Source organism: Canis lupus, chromosome 2 (assembly GCF_003254725.2).
Source record: "Canis lupus dingo isolate Sandy chromosome 2, ASM325472v2, whole genome shotgun sequence".
In the NCBI taxonomy this organism is placed as follows: Eukaryota; Metazoa; Chordata; class Mammalia; order Carnivora; family Canidae; genus Canis; species Canis lupus.
In genome coordinates, this window is record NC_064244.1 from 53,305,553 (window position 1) to 53,322,607 (window position 17,055).

Below are 17,055 nucleotides of genomic sequence, written 5' to 3' on the forward strand. Positions count from 1 at the left end.
AGTCCTGTCCTTACCAGGTAGGATCTTTAATTACATTTTAGGGAAAGTTGGAAATAAATAGAATATTGGATTTGAAGTAATTTATTTCATGAGTTCATAGTATTCAGAAAATACTTGTCATGGATATATGAATTAACCTATCTTTTACATGTGGTAGACAAGAAGGTAAGAGTACTCCTGATACTGCAGATAATGAAGTACCAGAAGATGATGTGGATGATGGACCATTGCTGGTTCCTCGAGTAAAAGTGGCAGAAGATGGATCCATTATTTTGGATGAAGAAAGGTAAGTTAAAACAAACACAGATTGTGGTTTCAAACCTGAGAATAAATGTGCTTTGTCTAATCAGAGAGAGTGTTTCCACATCAGTTATTGTTGCTTAGACACTGATGTTTATATTTTTCTAATGGATGTTGTAAATGGAAAAGTGAGTTAGATTCATTTATAATTTTTAGCTGTTTTTATGCTATGTTTTATATGAGAAGACTGTACTTTTGACCTATCATCCATTAACCAACCACCATTGTTTTACTAACTTTACCGATAATTGAGATGAACTACTGAACTAATCATATGCTGGCCTCTGCTGATGGATAGGTATCAAAAATTGAGTCTCAAAGTCAAAATTCATGTTTTCATATTATTAACTAATACCATACTTTGTTGTCTGGAAATAAGTAATGAAAATGCAATGAATCATGGGTTTAATATTCTATAATTTCTGTTTTGACAAAGTTTAATTCACCTTGTAGTTTCATTTCTCAGTTACAACATTAAAATTTTCAAATTTGGCATTGTGAAATTTGTCCAAAGTATGTTATAAAAAGAAGATTAATCATAAGTAAGTAAATAAAAAAGGGTGATAGAAAGTCTTCTTACAGTTGGTTAAAATATCTTTTTTTATAAAAAAATCTTTTTTATAAATATAAAATTCTTTGATTAAACATTAAAACATTAATGCAATCCTATTAGTAATTATTTCTGTGTTTTCTCTTATATTGTGATGATATACTGGTCATTAAATAGTTAAAAACATTTAACTTATTTGTGTGCAGGAACATAGAACATAAATATCAGGTGCTTATATTCCTTTTTTTTTTTTTTTAATTTATTTTTTATTGGTGTTCAATTTACTAAGCTTATATTCTTGATATTCTTCTGGGTCTAGCATGATATGAAAATATATATTAAATATAGGAGACATGCCCAAGTTAATAAAACAAAAAATTTTTTTGGTGGCCCAAAGATAATTTATAAATTTTATATTGCTGTTAAGAATTTTGAGAAAGTGTTAGCATTTATTTTTATTCCTTGGCAATCACTTTTTAAGGGAAAATTAGCGGATTCTTAGAAAATATGCATACCTCATATATATATTATACTTTTGATATGAGTCTGCCATGGTAAATTTCAAAATATAACTATTCGAATGTCATTTTTTTTTCTTGTTTTTAGTGCAGATCTATTTAAAAATGTGTTTCTTTCAGTTTAACTGTAGAAGTTTTAAGGACAAAAGGACCCTGTGTTGTTGAGGAAAATGACCCTATATTTGAGCGTGGTTCTACAACTACATATTCCAGCTTTAGGAAAAACTATTATTCTAAACCATGGTCAAATAAAGGTAACTAATTTCATTTTAAATTGTGTAGGTTATTTATTTGAAATAAAGTGAATTATTTTCTTAAAGTAAATAAAATGCAAGCCATATTATTTTCTCTTTAGCTAATTTTATTGGTACCTTCCAGTGGGAACCCCCTCTCCTAATGCTTTGGAACACCAAATCTCTGGCTTTATCTTAGTACTCTTTTTAAGAATTAGCATTATGGTCATGCTGGAGTATTCCTCTCTGTCAAATCCTTATTTTATGGAAAATTAATATTTTTAAATACTCAATAATGTTATACTTTTATGGCATAATAAAAATTTTAAGAATAAAGACCAGGCTGTTAAAAAAGCCTGTAATACCTATTGAATGGTATTGCTTATTATTTTTACGGTTTTTATTTGAGGGGGAGAGAGAGAGAGAGCAATCAAGCAAGCATGAGCAGGGGAGAGGGTCAGAGGGAGAAGCAGACTCCCTGCTAGCAAAGCCTGATGTAGGGCTCAATCCCAGGACCCTGGGATCGTGACCTGAACCGAAGGAAGATGCTTAACTGACTGAGCCACTCAGGTGCCCCCTGGTATTGCATATTCTTATAAAAATAATTCATTTGAGGGGAAAAAAACATAACAGAATAATGAGGGCAGCAAGAAAGATTCTATGCTTTCTTCCTCTGACTTCCTCGATCCTATTCTGTTTGGGTTTCTTGTGTGTTTTTCTAGCTACTTTCTTACACATACTAATTAGCATATCTTGGTTGCTTCCATTAAAGCAGTAATATACTGACTGTGACTGACAGTTTTCTTAAGGACACTTTGAAACCAGAAGGCAGAATGTTGTCGTCATCTTTATTTTTTTTTATTCCAGTTGCTTTGGTATGAGTATACAAATTTCTTATATTAATTTCTGTATGAAAATTTAGAAATATTTTAAATTCTTGAAGTTCTTTGCAATAAAATTCACTAAATATTTCCTAAAGACTATTAAGTACTCTCATTTATTTTTAACCCAAAATGTATACTTAATCTAAGATTTTTTTCCTCTGAATCATTGAGTTTAATTTCATTCTTTGTAAATCTTTTATTTTTACAGAAACAGATATGTTTTTTTTAGCCATCAGCATGGTAGGAACTGACTTTTCTATGATCGGACAGCTTTTTCCTCACAGAGCAAGGATAGAAATTAAGGTAAAGTACACCCAGGATATTTGTTGATTGGAAAAGGACCAAAAATTACTAGGTTTTTTTTTTTTTTTTTACTTTTATGTAAACCTCAGTCAATTCTTGTTGTCTACTATGTTTTGGGTAGATCTTTCCCTTTTCATAGCTCAGAAAGTAATGCAGTATTACTCAATTCTAATATGAGTACAGTCTCCTTAGCTTTAGCATATTATTTGTTTTCTTGCCCATTTCTAAAATGGATTTGAGGGAGTACCCCTAAAACCACCAAATATAAGATAAAAGAAGAGCTGAATATTGGAGAGGGAAGATAAATGTACTAGAATTTTTGGGTTAAGAATGGCTTCTGAACACAATGTATTTCTGAATTTCCTAGGAAGGCATGAAGAGAAGTACGCTAAGTTAAATAATTCTTATTATCTCATCTAACCATTGTTTTCCTATGCTGCCTTAACTTTTGTTAAGTCAGTCAGGGACACTATTAACAACAATGATGCAAGTTAGTGCTTTATTATGTCTGAAAGAATGAGCATTCTCTATTTTATTCTTTTGGAGTGCACACTATGTTGCTGTAATGCATTTCTAATTTATGGTGAGATCTTTATTCAACCATGGGTTTTTTGCTTCATTAATTAAAAGAATACTATGAAAGATTTTTTCTTGAACTAGACTAGGCATGGATCCTTTACTAGTGGACCATTGTATAGTGTAATTGTTATTCTGTTTCTGCAAAAGATGAAGAATTGTTTATATTATTTATGTTCTTTTCCTAATGTTGATCTTTATAAAGAGAACAAAATGTTAAACTGTGAAGGCTAGAAATTGATTGTCTAGGGAGCTTTCTGATCTGAGTAATTAATGATAAATTTGTCACTAGACTATTTTTCTCAAATTATTTAGATTCCTCTCCTAAGGTTGGTGCAGTTCCAACAGGTCTTTGGGCAAAAGTATAGAAGAGTAAAAAGTAAAAATGGACTAGTCAGTTATATTGATTTTCAAATGTTGAACCAAAATTCTATTATTCCTTTGGTATGTTTAATTTTATTGTATTTTCGTGAGGGCTTTTTGCATATTTGTTTATGAGAAATATCTTGTAATTTTGTTTTTTTCAAACATTTTGTCTGTTTACTCCTGAGACACACAGAGAGAGAGGCAGAGACATAGGCAAAGGGGAAGCAGGCTCGTCACGGGGGAGCCTGATGCGGGATTTGATCCCACAACCCTGGGACCATGGCCTGAGCTGAAGGCAGATGCTCAACCACTGAGCCACCCAGGCATTCCTGTAGTTTTTTTAAATACCTTTGTCTAAAATGTTTTGGATTATTGTGGGGATAGAAATTGAGTTGGAACATGTTCCCTCTTTTATGTGAACAAATTTAAGATTAGTGGTATTTCTCCTTTAATGTTTGATAGAATTCAACAGTGAAACCATCTGGGCCTGTAATTTTCTTTGCAGGAAGAATTTGATTATACATTCCATTTCTTTAATATCTATAGGTATATTTAGATTTGCAGTTTCTTGTGTCAGTTTAGATGTTAAGCTGCTGAATTTATAGGCATGAAGTTTTTCATACTGTTTACTAATAATTTTAATGTTTTCCTCTTTGATTGATAATTGATATTTTCCTTCTCTCTCTCTCTCTCTCTCTTTTTCCTTTTTCTTGCTAAGGGTATTTTGACTTCCAAAAGTATTTTTAATGAATGACTTTTAACTATAAGTTTTTAGTTGCTTGTGTATTTTTATTTTTTTTAACTCTTTAACATTTCCTTTCTTTTATTTACTGTGCCTTTAATTTTCTCTATTTTTCTTGCTTCTTAAGATGAAAATTTGGAAAATTGATTTTAACCCCTTTTTCTTTTCTAATTAGACGTTCAAAGGTATACATTTTTATCTGAGCACTGCTTTTGTTGCATTTCATAAATTTTGAGGTTGTTTTTTCATTATTAAGTTAAAAGTATTTTCTAGTTTTCCTTGTGATTTCTTTCCTATTTTTTTTTTTTAAGATTTTATTTATTTATTCATGAGAGACACAGAGAGAGAGAGGCAGAGACATAGGCAGAGGGAGAAGCAGGCTCCCTGTGGGGAGCCTGATGCGGGACTCGATCCCAGGATCACGACCTGAGCCAAAGGCAGACATTCAACACTGAGCCACCCAGGTGTCCCCTTCCTTGTGATTTCTTTACATGTCAGTTATTTAGAAGTGTGTTAATTTCCAAATATTTGGGACATTGGTAAATATCTTACTGTTTTCTACCTTAATTCCATTGTGAGTGTGAAATAAGACGATCTGTAAGATTTCCATTTTCTGAGATTTATTTTAGAATCTTTTATACTTATCTTGGTCAGTATTCCTGGTGCACTTTAAATGAGTGTGTCCTCTAGTTGTTGGATGTTTTATCTAGTTCTCTATCAGTTAACTGAGAGAAGAATTGACATCTGCAACCATAATTACAGATTTGCCTGTTTCTGTGTTTATATCTATCAGTTTTTTTTGTTTTTTTTTAAGATTTTTTTTTGTTTTGTTTTGTTTTTAAGATTTAAAAAAATTTTGAGAGTGAGTGAGCAAGCACGAATGACGGGGAAGGGCAAAGGGCGAGGGAGAAGCAGGCTCTCCTGCTGAGCAGGGAGACCCAACGCAGGGCTCAATCCCAAAACCCTGAGATCATGACCTGTGCAGATGCTTAACTGACTGAGCCACCCAGGTGACCCTATTTATCAGTTTTTAATATATATTGAAGTTCATGTATATTGAAGTTCTTTGAGTGCATTGGCTTTTAATATTTTATCGAATTGATAATACATCATAAGTCCTTCTCTGATATATTTCACTTGGCATAACGTTTTCAGTGCCAATTCACGATGTTACAAATGGAAGGATTTCTTTACCACTAATATTCCTATACACACACCTATATGCCATATTTTCTTTATTCATTTGTCACTGGACACTAGATTGTCTTGGCTTTGTAAATAATGTTACAGTGAATGGGGGATAGTATATCTTTTCAAGAAGATGATTTTGTTTCTTTCAGGTAAAGATGCAGAGGTAAGATTGCTGTATCATGATAATTTTGTTTTATTTTTTTGAAGAATATCCACACTATTTTCCAGTGGCTACAGCAATTTATCCAGTTCTGATGCTCTGCTTTTTAATTTAATTTTGTTATAGGTTGCATTTCTGGCATGAAAAAATGTTAATTGAATTCTTACGTTGACCTTTGATTAAAAATAGCATGAGATGTCTGTTGTACATTTCCATGTAATAATTTAGTTCATTTACTTTAATGTAATAATTGATATGACTGAGTTTACGTCTGCCATCTCAATATTTTCCTCTTATCCTGTTTTTTACTCCTTGTTTGCTGCCTTCTTTTGGGTTATTCAGATAAATTGTATTTAATTTTTTCTTTTGTACAATTTCATTCTTTATACTTCATATTCCACAAGTAATAAACTCTTAAAAGTATATTCCAAAAAAAAATAAAATAAAATAAAAGTATATTCCATTTACCCTTCAGCCTTTGTGCTATTGTATATTTCACTTTTTACATAACCTAGTTTTATGTCGAACTTATTTTAAAGTCTTTTATCTTTAAAGGAAATGGAGTAGAAAAAGGAAACTAGTTTTAGTACATAGCCACGTTTAGTATTTAGCCACCATTTTTTTTTTAATTTTTATTTATTTATGATAGTCACAGAGAGAGAGAGAGAGAGAGAGAGAGAGGCAGAGACACAGGCAGAGGGAGAAGCAGGCTCCATGCACCAGGAGCCCGATGTGGGATTCGATCCCGGGTCTCCAGGATCGCGCCCTGGGCCAAAGGCAGGCGCCAAACCGCTGCGCCACCCAGGGATCCCTAGCCACCATTTTTTATGCTTATAATGTCTTACAGGTTTGAAAGGCAGATCTGCTGTTGAAAAATTCTCTCAACTTTGATTTATCTGAGGTCTCTATTTCAGCTTCACTTTTGCAGGATATTTTGCTGGATAGCCAAGTGATTTAACAGGATTAAAGGATTTTTCCTTTCAGTGTTTTAAAATTGTCATTCCATTGTACACTGACTTCCAGTGTTTCTGATTGAAGAATCGGTCATATTTATGTTATTCTTCCTCTGTGTGTGATACATTGTTTTGCTCTCTCTCTGGGATCCCACTTACATGTGTTAGTGTACATAAGATTATACTTCAGGGTACTACTAAAGCTCTGTTAGATTTTTTGTTGTTGTTATGTTTTGTATTTAACTTGGTTAGTTTCCATTACTGTATTCACAAGTTGACTGTCTTCTACTTTCTTTGATCTGCAGATAAGCATATTCAGTGAATGGTTCGTTTCTCATGTTCTATTTTTTATTTCTGTAATTTCCACTTGGTTATTTTTCTTAGTTTCCTTTCTTCTGCTGAGATTTCCCTATCTGTTCATTCTGTTATTTTCCTTTAAATCATTGAACACATTAATAACAGCTACTTTAATTTTTTTGTCTGCTAATTTCAATGTTTATGTCATGTTGAGATCTATTTCTGTTGAGTCTCCTTTTTTTTCCTCGTGTATCACATTTTTCTGTCTTTTCTCATGTTATGGAGTTTTGTAAATTGAGTACTAGACATTGTGGATGATATATTTGATAATGTCTGAATTATGTTTGTTTTTTTCCTTTAAGGAGTGTTAAATTTTATTCTAAAAGGCAGCCAATGTCTTCCCAGCTCTCCTTGTTCCTGTCAAGGCTTGGTTTTAGGCTTTAATAAGGCAAATCTAGATTGATCCTTATTCTGGGTTTCTCATCTGAACCATCAAAAAGAATTTGAATTACTTTTTTCTAAGTTCTCCAAGGACTGTCATATTAGTACTGTTCTAGGTGCATGGAAGAGAAGGTGACTCATTACATATAGTGTATTCTATAGGGGATTAGGGTCTAATTCTCATGGCTAGAACCCCAGTTGAGAAAGGCTGCTCCAAGACTGGTCCTTATCTCTAAGAGGTGGCTCTTCTGGTATCTGAAGTAAAGGTTTGGGTTTTAACTTTCCATTTGTGTGGGCTAGAATTCTGTTACCTCTGTGTGTTATGCTCTCATTCCTGGAGTTCTCTACTAGGCCACATGCTGTGGCATGTGGAACCCAGATGTAGAATAAGGACCCATGAGATACTTCTCCTGGGCTTGTGAGGCTCCCCTTTTATTTCCTTTTTTTTTTTTTTTTTTAATTTATTTATGATAGTCACACAGAGAGAGAGAGAGAGGCAGAGACACAGGCAGAGGGAGAAGCAGGCTCCATGCACCGGGGAGGCTCCCCTTTTAAATAGCAGTCTTTCTAGAATTCCTAATGATTCTCTACTTCCTTAGCTCAGTGAGAGCTCTCCTCTCTTTGACCTTTATTTCCTCTTCACTGTTTAGGAAATATAGCCCAGTCAGAGAGCCAGGGTGAATGTTGGTACATCTTAGGTATTTCCGTTCTCTCCGGAAATATGGGGTTGTAGTTTTGCTCTTGCTATTGTCCAGGGTTTGGAAATAGTTGATTCATTTATTTTGTTCAGTGGTAAAGTAATTTTTGGTGTGGCTGGATGTGTTGAGTAAGTCTATAACCAATTATTTTATCAGTGTTAGGGTTGGATATAATGGGATTTATTTTACAATCATGGAATTTAGTCTGGAAGAGTTTCTGTCTATAAATTCAATGAATAATAATACATTCTTTAAAAATGTCTTAAAATGTTATCAATTATATTCCCATTTAGGTAAAATATGCTGCAATATTGTTTTAAAATTGAATAATACCTAAAGCTTACTGACATTTCTCCTAGAATATTTAATTTAGTGATGATAGCCTGTCATTTGTGGAAGTAACTTTCAAGGAGTTTTTTTTTTTTTTTTTTTCAAGGCGATGTTTAAAGAATAATATCTTTGTAGGAGAAAGATGATAATTTTTGAAAAGTTGTATGTTACTTGGTAGTAAGATTTATGAAGAAAAGACTGGGAAAAAAGAGTAACAATTAGATAAAAAGATATTAAAATCCTGTGAAGTTGTTAGAGAAATTGGTGATTCTTCTCTCCAGGATATATATGCATGATTAGACATTCTCAAACACAAGTGTATACTCTCACACTTCATAATGACTTCAGGATTGATTGAACCTTAAACTTTAACCATCTCCATCTTAATGAAAGTAATCTGGAGTGCAACTTAGAATGGTGTGATCGTTTATTTTCAGAAAATCAAGAAATGTGCCTTAATATAAAGAAGACTCAAAAGATAAACTTAGCCTTACTAAAAATTATTTTGCTTCTTTACAGTCTCTCCTCAATGCCATAAAAATCATTAGAATAATAACATATTTAACTTGATGTGAAGAATATATTAGTTTTTAAAGTGCTAATACTAGTTAGCTTAATTGATAGTTTGATTTGTTACTAGGCTAGTTGGCTTTATTTTTTCGTATCTTCTATAAATCTAGCTTCCGTTGCTGATTTATGCTGTTGATTATAAGGAGGTTCAAAGAGTTCAGTATAAATCTTCATCCCTATTATTAAAACACTGAAGGTTTAAGTTGCTTGCCTATTGGCACAAACGTTATTTAGAAGAGAACCATTTGTTATTATAAGAATTTGTTTTAATACTTACTTTTAAATGTAATCTGCTTTTTTTTGAAGATCTTCAGATCTTTTTTCTTTTTAATGAATTTACTGATTTGAGAGAGAGATTACAAGTAGGGGGAGTGGCGGAGGGAGAGGGAGAAGCAGGCTCCCTACTGAGCATGGAGCCGGATCCGGAGCTCCATCCCAGGACTCTGACATCATTACCTGAGCTGAAGGCAGATGCTTAACTGACTGAATCACCCAGGTGTCCCATTTTTTATTTTTTTGAGAGAGAGAGAGAGAGAAAGAAAACGTGTGAGTGAGGAGGGGCAGAGGGAGAGTGAGAGAGAATCTCAAACAGACTTCACGCCCAGTGCAGAGCCTGATATGAGACTCTCTCTCATGACCCTGAGATCATGACCTGAGCAGAAATCAAGAGTCAGATGCCTAACCATTGAGCCACCCAGGCACCCCTATAATCTTCACTTTTTTAATGGGAGAAAATTACTATAGGCTTTTGTCTTCTTTTATTAACAGAATAAATTTAAACGTGAAGAGAAAACAAATGGATGGAGAATAGACAAAGCCTTTCGTAAGTATTAAGACCTCTTTTGAAACATTATCACTTGGAGATCTTAAAAAATGACCAATCTTTTATCTTTGGATTCATTGTGTTTTAGATTTGTTTTGTCTCTTTATTGTCATAGGAAGAATGAGACTGGAGATTTTTCTCTTCAGCAGTGCAGGTCTGGGAGCTGATAACAGATCTATAGGCAAGGGATTAGCTAAAACATCAGGAAGCCCAAGTAAGCCGAGTTCTGAGTTCCAGAAGTTAGAGGAACTGAAGATAACTATTTCTTTTTCTTTTTCTTTTTTTTTTAAGATTTATTTATTTATTTTAGAGAGAGATGGAGAGAGCTTCTCTAGGGGAGGGGCAGAGAGTGAGGGAGAGAGAGAATCTCAAGCTGTCTAACCCAGTGCTACCTTCCAGAACCCTGAGATCATGACCTGAGCCAAAATCAAGAGTTGAATGCTCAACTGACTGAGCCATCCATGTGTCCCTGAAGACACCATTTCTAATTTTTTTTTTTTGAGGGATCTGTATTCAAGGAGTTGTTTCTGAAGAACTTATACTATAGATGATTCCTTCTAGTGGTCATTCATTAATTTAACAATACTGAACACCTCCTGTGTGCTACTTAATGTTCTAGGCAGAGGATGTAATGGTAAACAGGGCATTTGAGAAACCTGTTTTAGATAGCTGAGAGGAGAAAATAAGCATGGTTAACTGCAGAAAGTGAGTAATTTCTAAGAAGAAGAAGAGGGAGTGAAGAGTGGATGTATAGATTGAGTGGTCAGGAAAGTTTTCTCTGAAAAGATGGCATTTTAATTTTGACCTGATTTGAAAGAGTGCTATACATTTTTCAGCTTTTAAGTAATAGCCTCATTAAAATTAACTTTTTTTTTGTCTGTTTGAGTCCAGAGGAAAACGTTAAGGGATCTGTACAGCAAAACAAAATTGAATGCATTGTTTAAAATAGTACCTATAAGGATGCCTGGCTAGCTCAGTCAGAAGAGCATGTGACTCTTGACTTTGGGATCATGCCTTAGAGCCCCATGTTGGCTGTACAGATTACTAAAAAAGTAAACTTAAAAAAAAAAAAGATTTGACACTTATTTAAAAAAATAATAAAGTAGTACTTATATTCTTTGTGTGGAAGACAGTTCTCAATGTTTCATTATAAATAAATGAACTCCATGTCCATTTGCTATAGTGCTAATCTGAGAACAAAACTTCTACTGAGGATTGATGTTATATAGCATGTGTGTTTACTTTATGAGTAGACACTAAGGTAGATGACTAGACTCTACACCCAGTGTTGTACGGGATTCTCAGGGACACCCTTCCTGGAGTGGCTCCTGGAAGAATTGTTTTGGTCCTCACCCCTCTCCATTTTGGAGAGGTGGTCCTGAAACTGTGTATTATGTTCAGTGCATTATAAGAAAAAAAGAATCCATATATCTGTAAAGGCTTTATGGGGTGTGGAGCCATTGTTAAAACCGTTATTGTAGCTACATTCACTGATTTGGGTGCTTTGTAGTGGAAAATTAAAAAAAATTAAGTCCCCCATTTTTTTTTCTTTTATAACTTCTGTGTTCAATTCCTTTGAAAATTATTTTATTTTTTAAAAGTTTATTTATTTAAGCAATTTCTAGTCCCAACGTGGGGCTTAAACTCCAACCCCAAGATTAAGAGCTGCATGTTCTACTGACTGAGTCACAGCCAGGTGCCCCATCCTCTGAGAATGATTTTAATGCTGTATTTTTCAGAATCATTGTTGTGGAGGGTCAGAACAGAAAAAGGCTGAATCCACAATAATCAGGGCCTTCAGGAATCCCAGGTTTGGGGTTGGTTTCTTGAGGCTAATTTACTTTTTTATGATATATATATGTTTTTGAGGCCATGTTGTAACCATCTTGGAATTAAACCAATCTTGGGGCTTATGTGTATAGAACATAATTTTCTCTACATTCATTGTAATTTTAGATGTAGATGTTAGACAAAGATTTGACTCCTGTAATGTTTTGATTCCTGATTTATTCATGGCTCTCTCTTCCTCTCCTCCGTCTTGTTCTCCTCCTCTCCTTCTCCTTTTTTTTTTTTTAAATGTTTTTTTTTTTTTTAATTTTTATTTATTTATGATAGTCACAGAGAGAGAGAGAGAGAGAGAGGCAGAGACACAGGCAGAGGGAGAAGCAGGCTCCATGCACCGGGAGCCTGATGTGGGATTCGATCCCGGGTCTCCAGGATCGCGCCCCAGGCCAAAGGCAGGCGCCAAACCGCTGCGCCACCCAGGGATCCCTCCTTCTCCTTTTTAAAAAAATTTTTTTAAAATATTTTATTTATTTATTCATGAGAGAGAAGCAGAGACATAGGCAGAAGGAGAAGCAGGTTCCATGCAGGGAGCCTGATGTGGGACTCGATCCCGGGACTCCAGGATCACACCCTGGGCCAAAGGCAGGCGCTAGACCACTGAGCCACCCAGGGATCCCTAAAAAATTTTTTTAAAGTAGGCTCCACACGTAACACGGCCTTGAACTCAAGACCTTGAGATCAAGAGTCACATGACTCAGTCTCCTGACTGAGCCTGCAAGGCACCCCATTCATGGCTCTTCCTTATGTAATGGATGTTGATAGGTATTTAGTAAATGTGATTCTGATCGCAATTCATTTGTTTACTTGTTTGCTTATACATGGGTAAATAGTGAAAGGGGTGTAATGAACAGAGGCCATGTGGTGGTGGAGAGGCTTTTGAGGAATTAGTCATCTAAGTTGTCTTAAAGTTGGTTGATAATATACTTACAGTGCAATTTATATTTTGAGTTTTGACAAAGAGTATACCTGTGTAACCACCACCTGAAACAAAGGTATGAAACATTTTCACCACTCTAGAAAGGCCCCTTGTATCCCTTTCTAGTCAGTTTCCACAGCCATCCTGATGCAGGGCAACCATCGTTTTTATTTGAATCATCATAGGTTAGTTGGCTTAGCCTGTACTAGAACTTCTTATTCATGGCATCGTACACTATGTACTCTTTTATTTTTTTATTTTTATTTTTTTGTACTCTTTTATATCTGACTTCTTTTAGCATTTTTAAGATTCTTACAATATCACTTATATCAGTATGTAGTTCCTTTTTAATTTTTTTTAAAGATTTATTTATGATAGAGAGAGAGAGAGAGAGATAGGCAGAGGGAGAAGCAGGCTCCATGCCGGGAGCCCGATGCGGGACTCCATCCTGGGACTCCAGGATCGCGCCCTGGGCCAAAGGCAGCTGCCGAACCGCTGAGCCACCCAGGGATCCCCCTTTTTAATTTTTTTTTAAACTACTGCAGCTTATTCCTCTTTATTGCTCAGTTTTCCTTTGTTTGACTGTAGTATAGTGACTAGAGTTGGTTATCCATTCTCCTGCTCATAAGCCCATTTGCTTTTGATGTCATATCATGATACTTTAATTCTTCTTTAAAAATAAAAACTTGAAGTTTCTTTTTCTTTCTTTTTTTAAACAGAGGAAAAGCGCCCTTTTGACTTCGATTTTTTTGCTCATTTGCTTCAGAAAGTTCTTGCTGAAGAAGAGAAAAGAAAACAAAAATCTGTTAAAAATCAGAGCGTAAAGGAGAAGAAATCCTCTAAACCACGGAAAAATGTAAAAGGTAGAGTAAAAGAAAGTGTGTTCTATTACTTAATAATAGACTTAGAGTCTTATCACTCAAGTCTTGAGCATTCCTTTGTAGTTCAGGTAGTTGAGATCATTAGGGCATCCAATAGGGGAGAATTGATTTTTCTTGGCTTTCGGTTATCTGGCCCAAAATAGTACTTCTTTGTAAATTTTATGATTGGCATGATGGGGTTATTTGTACATCTTTCTTGAACTAGAGTGTAGTTGTAGCTAGTAAAAGAGCATTGGAATTTGGAGGTGTCATGTTTGGTTACTTACTGTCATTTTCCTTTATAAAACTTGGTACAAAATTCTAATATTTAAAAACTGGAACTCCGATACTTCTGCTTTTGACTGAATTGTATTGTTTGAGTACAATTTATATCTAAGGGTTAATGTTGACCTATACTAGGTAGAAACTTGTTTATATGTAGGTTTTACTATTTTTAAACATATAATTTCTTAATTATTTGAATTGTGATCTAAGAGGACAGTGGTTATATTCTAGAGCTTTAAAGAATCATGGAACTGTAGAGAATTTTGTATGTTAGGTAGTCTGCATTCCAGACCCTTTCCATTTGTTGTCACTTGGAAATAGCCCTGGAGATATTGTTCCTTTTTCCTTGTGTCTCACAGTTTTAGTAGTGGCAGAGGCAGGACTTGAACCTGGGGCCGTAAGCGCCTGCTCTGGGGGTCTGCAAGACTACTGCTAGGTTTGATTTTTTGCTAGTAGACTCATAAGATCCAGCATATGGTTATACAGACAGCTGAGATTTGTTACAGTGAAAGGATATGGAATAAAATCAACAGAGAGAAAAGATGTGGCTCAAAGTCTAGGGGAATCTAGGTGCAAGCTTACAAGAGTCCTTTCCCCTAGAGTCACGCAGAATGTGCTTCATTTGTATAGCAGCAAGTCATGAAGAGATATGTAGCAAGTTGTCTATCAGCAAAGCTTGTTAGAAACTCAATATCCGGGCAGCCCGGTGGCTCAGCGGTTTAGCGCGCCACCTTCAGCTCAGGGCGTGATCCTGGGACGCGGGATCGAGTCCCATGTTGGGCTCCATGCATGGAGCCTGCTTCTCCCTCTGCCTGTGTCTCTGCCTCTCCATCTCTCTCTCTATATATATATCTCATGAATAAATAAGTAAAATCTTTAAAAAAAAAAAAAAAAAGAAACTCAATATCCAAGATTTTTATTGGACACTGGTCATGTAGACACCGTCTCTGCCTTGTACATACAGGAATTTGGAACTCGGATCCCTGGGTGGCGCAGCGGTTTGGCGCCTGCCTTTGGCCCAGGGCGCGATCCTGGAGACCCAGGATCGAATCCCATGTCGGGCTCCTGGTGCATGGAGCCTGCTTCTCCCTCTGCCTGTGTCTCTGCCTCTCTCTCTCTCTCTCTCTCTCTCTCTCTGTGACTATCATAAATAAATAAAAATTAAAAAAATACTAAAAAAAATATTTAAAAAAAAAAGGAATTTGGAACTCGCAGAACAAAAATAATTGTTTGGCATAAACCACATTGTTGGTACGAACATTTTATTTTATTTTTTATTTTTTAAAGATTTTATTAATTTATTCATAGAGACACGGAAAGAGAGAGGCAGAGACACAGGCAGAGGGAGAAGCAGGCTCCATGCAGGGAGCCTGATGCGGGACTGGATCCTGGGTCTCCGGGATCACACCCTGGACCGAAGGTGGCGCTAAACTGCTGAGCCACCGGGGCTGCCCAGTATGAACATTTGAGGCACAGTGAACCACTTTTGTGAATTCTCCTGACCTTACCTTTCTAGGCACAGCCCAAAGGCCAACCTTTTAAGCAGGTCTTTGAAGGGATAGCAGTGAGGTCTGCTGCATTAACTCTCTTCTACACAGAGTAATCCAGCATTTCTTTTTTCTGGAGCTTGATGTCTGTATCATTTAAAAAATAGTATTGGTAACTACAAAATTATTTCATTCTTTAGTCGTTTCTTTGACTTACTATATTTGGCTATGGGAGATAGATATATTAAAATAGATATATTAACATCATCCTATTACAGGTGATAGCATACATAACTCATTGTATCTTAATGTGAGAATTTTGAGATATATTATTGTAAGTCTCATAATTTCAAAATTACTGTTTATTACTCTGATAGAGAATCCAGTGTTACCTTTTCAGTTTTAAAATCTTGTTATGGCTTTTTTTTTCTTTTGAGCAAAAATAAATGACATTGAATTTTATTATTTTTTAAATTAAGTATTTTTAGAGAAGATGTCTTGGTTGACTGTGGTTGTGATGTTAAGTTTGCTTTTGATTGATGTCTCCATGGTGCTCTTTCTTACTTGATTTTTAAAAATTTATTGTTTTCATCTTTTGATACAGTTAACTGTTAATATCCCTTCATAAAAAGGGCACTAGAAATGGTTTAAAAATATTTGTTAGAAAGATTATTCATTGAAAAATAAATGATGTGGAAAATAAATTTGTTGAATTCTCTATTGTATCCTGCTCTCAAAATTGTCCAGATTTTCTAGGAATAACTATGAGTAAACACTTCTGTTCAAGTGTATGTGTGTCTTAGAGATATGTAATTATTTTTGCTTAATAAAAATGGTATCATACTATGTATATCTTCTTCTGCAGCTTGAGTTTTTTGTGCAACTATAGATTTTGAAATCTTTTACGTTACTGCTTATAAGTATACTTCATTATTTGTTGTGAGAAGTTTTATAGCATAAGTATATTAAAGGTTCTTGAGTCATTTCCAGTTGGCTGTTTTAGGTTGTCTTCAAACTTTTGCCCACATATCCTCGAGTATTTATCTTCTCCATCTTTAAGAATTTTTCTGTAGATTATTTCTATGTTTATAACAACATCTCTTATTTTCAAAGCGAAAAAAGTTGCCAGCGAAGGACGAAATGATGATCCAGATGTATCTCTGAGCACCAAAATTTCAGACCCAGAACCATCTCAAAAGGATGCTCAGATAGTTGAAGGACAACAAGAGTCTCAGACTTTAACAGGACAGGATTCAGAACAGATTGCATTAGAACCAGACCTAAATCAAAAGAAAAGAAGAAGAAAGAATCAGGATGAAGTTGGCAAACAAGTAAAAAATCTTCCAGAAAGTCCCACTGTTCAATCAGGTCATTCTACAGGAGAAAAATGCAAAAGTAAGTTTTTTAAATATATTAATAGTCCCTGTATTACTTAAGAAGATGTGTATTGTAGTATGATGTGTAATTTAAATACTGCTGGGTAGTAGCAACTAATAACGCTTAAATTTTGTATTTTATATTCATGTTACTGTGTTAAATCCTTGGGTTTTTTTTTTTTTTTTAAGATTTTATTTATTTATTCATGAGATACACAGAGAGGCAGAGACACAGGCAGAGGGTGAAGCCGGCTCCATGCAGAGAACCTGATGTGGGACTCAATCCGGGGTCTCCAGGATCAGGCTCTGAGCTGAAGGTGGCGCTAAACCACTGAGCCACCCAGGGATCCC

The 17,055-nt window shown here is 35.0% G+C and overlaps 1 protein-coding gene across 4 annotated transcripts in view; it reads left to right on the plus strand.

Annotated features, from left to right (window-relative positions):
• The window catches only part of BDP1 (B double prime 1, subunit of RNA polymerase III transcription initiation factor IIIB), an 88,631-nt gene that overhangs the window by 8,439 nt on the left and 63,137 nt on the right, over nucleotides 1–17,055 (plus strand). For all 4 annotated transcript variants that reach the window (XM_025447331.3, XM_035713940.2, XM_035713939.2 and 1 more), the window contains exons 5-10: nucleotides 158–286; nucleotides 1,489–1,622; nucleotides 2,694–2,788; nucleotides 9,881–9,935; nucleotides 13,416–13,559; nucleotides 16,442–16,723. In XM_025447331.3, coding sequence (XP_025303116.3) covers nucleotides 158–286; nucleotides 1,489–1,622; nucleotides 2,694–2,788; nucleotides 9,881–9,935; nucleotides 13,416–13,559; nucleotides 16,442–16,723 — 839 coding nt within the window. The remainder of the gene's footprint in view (nucleotides 1–157; nucleotides 287–1,488; nucleotides 1,623–2,693; nucleotides 2,789–9,880; nucleotides 9,936–13,415; nucleotides 13,560–16,441; nucleotides 16,724–17,055) is intronic.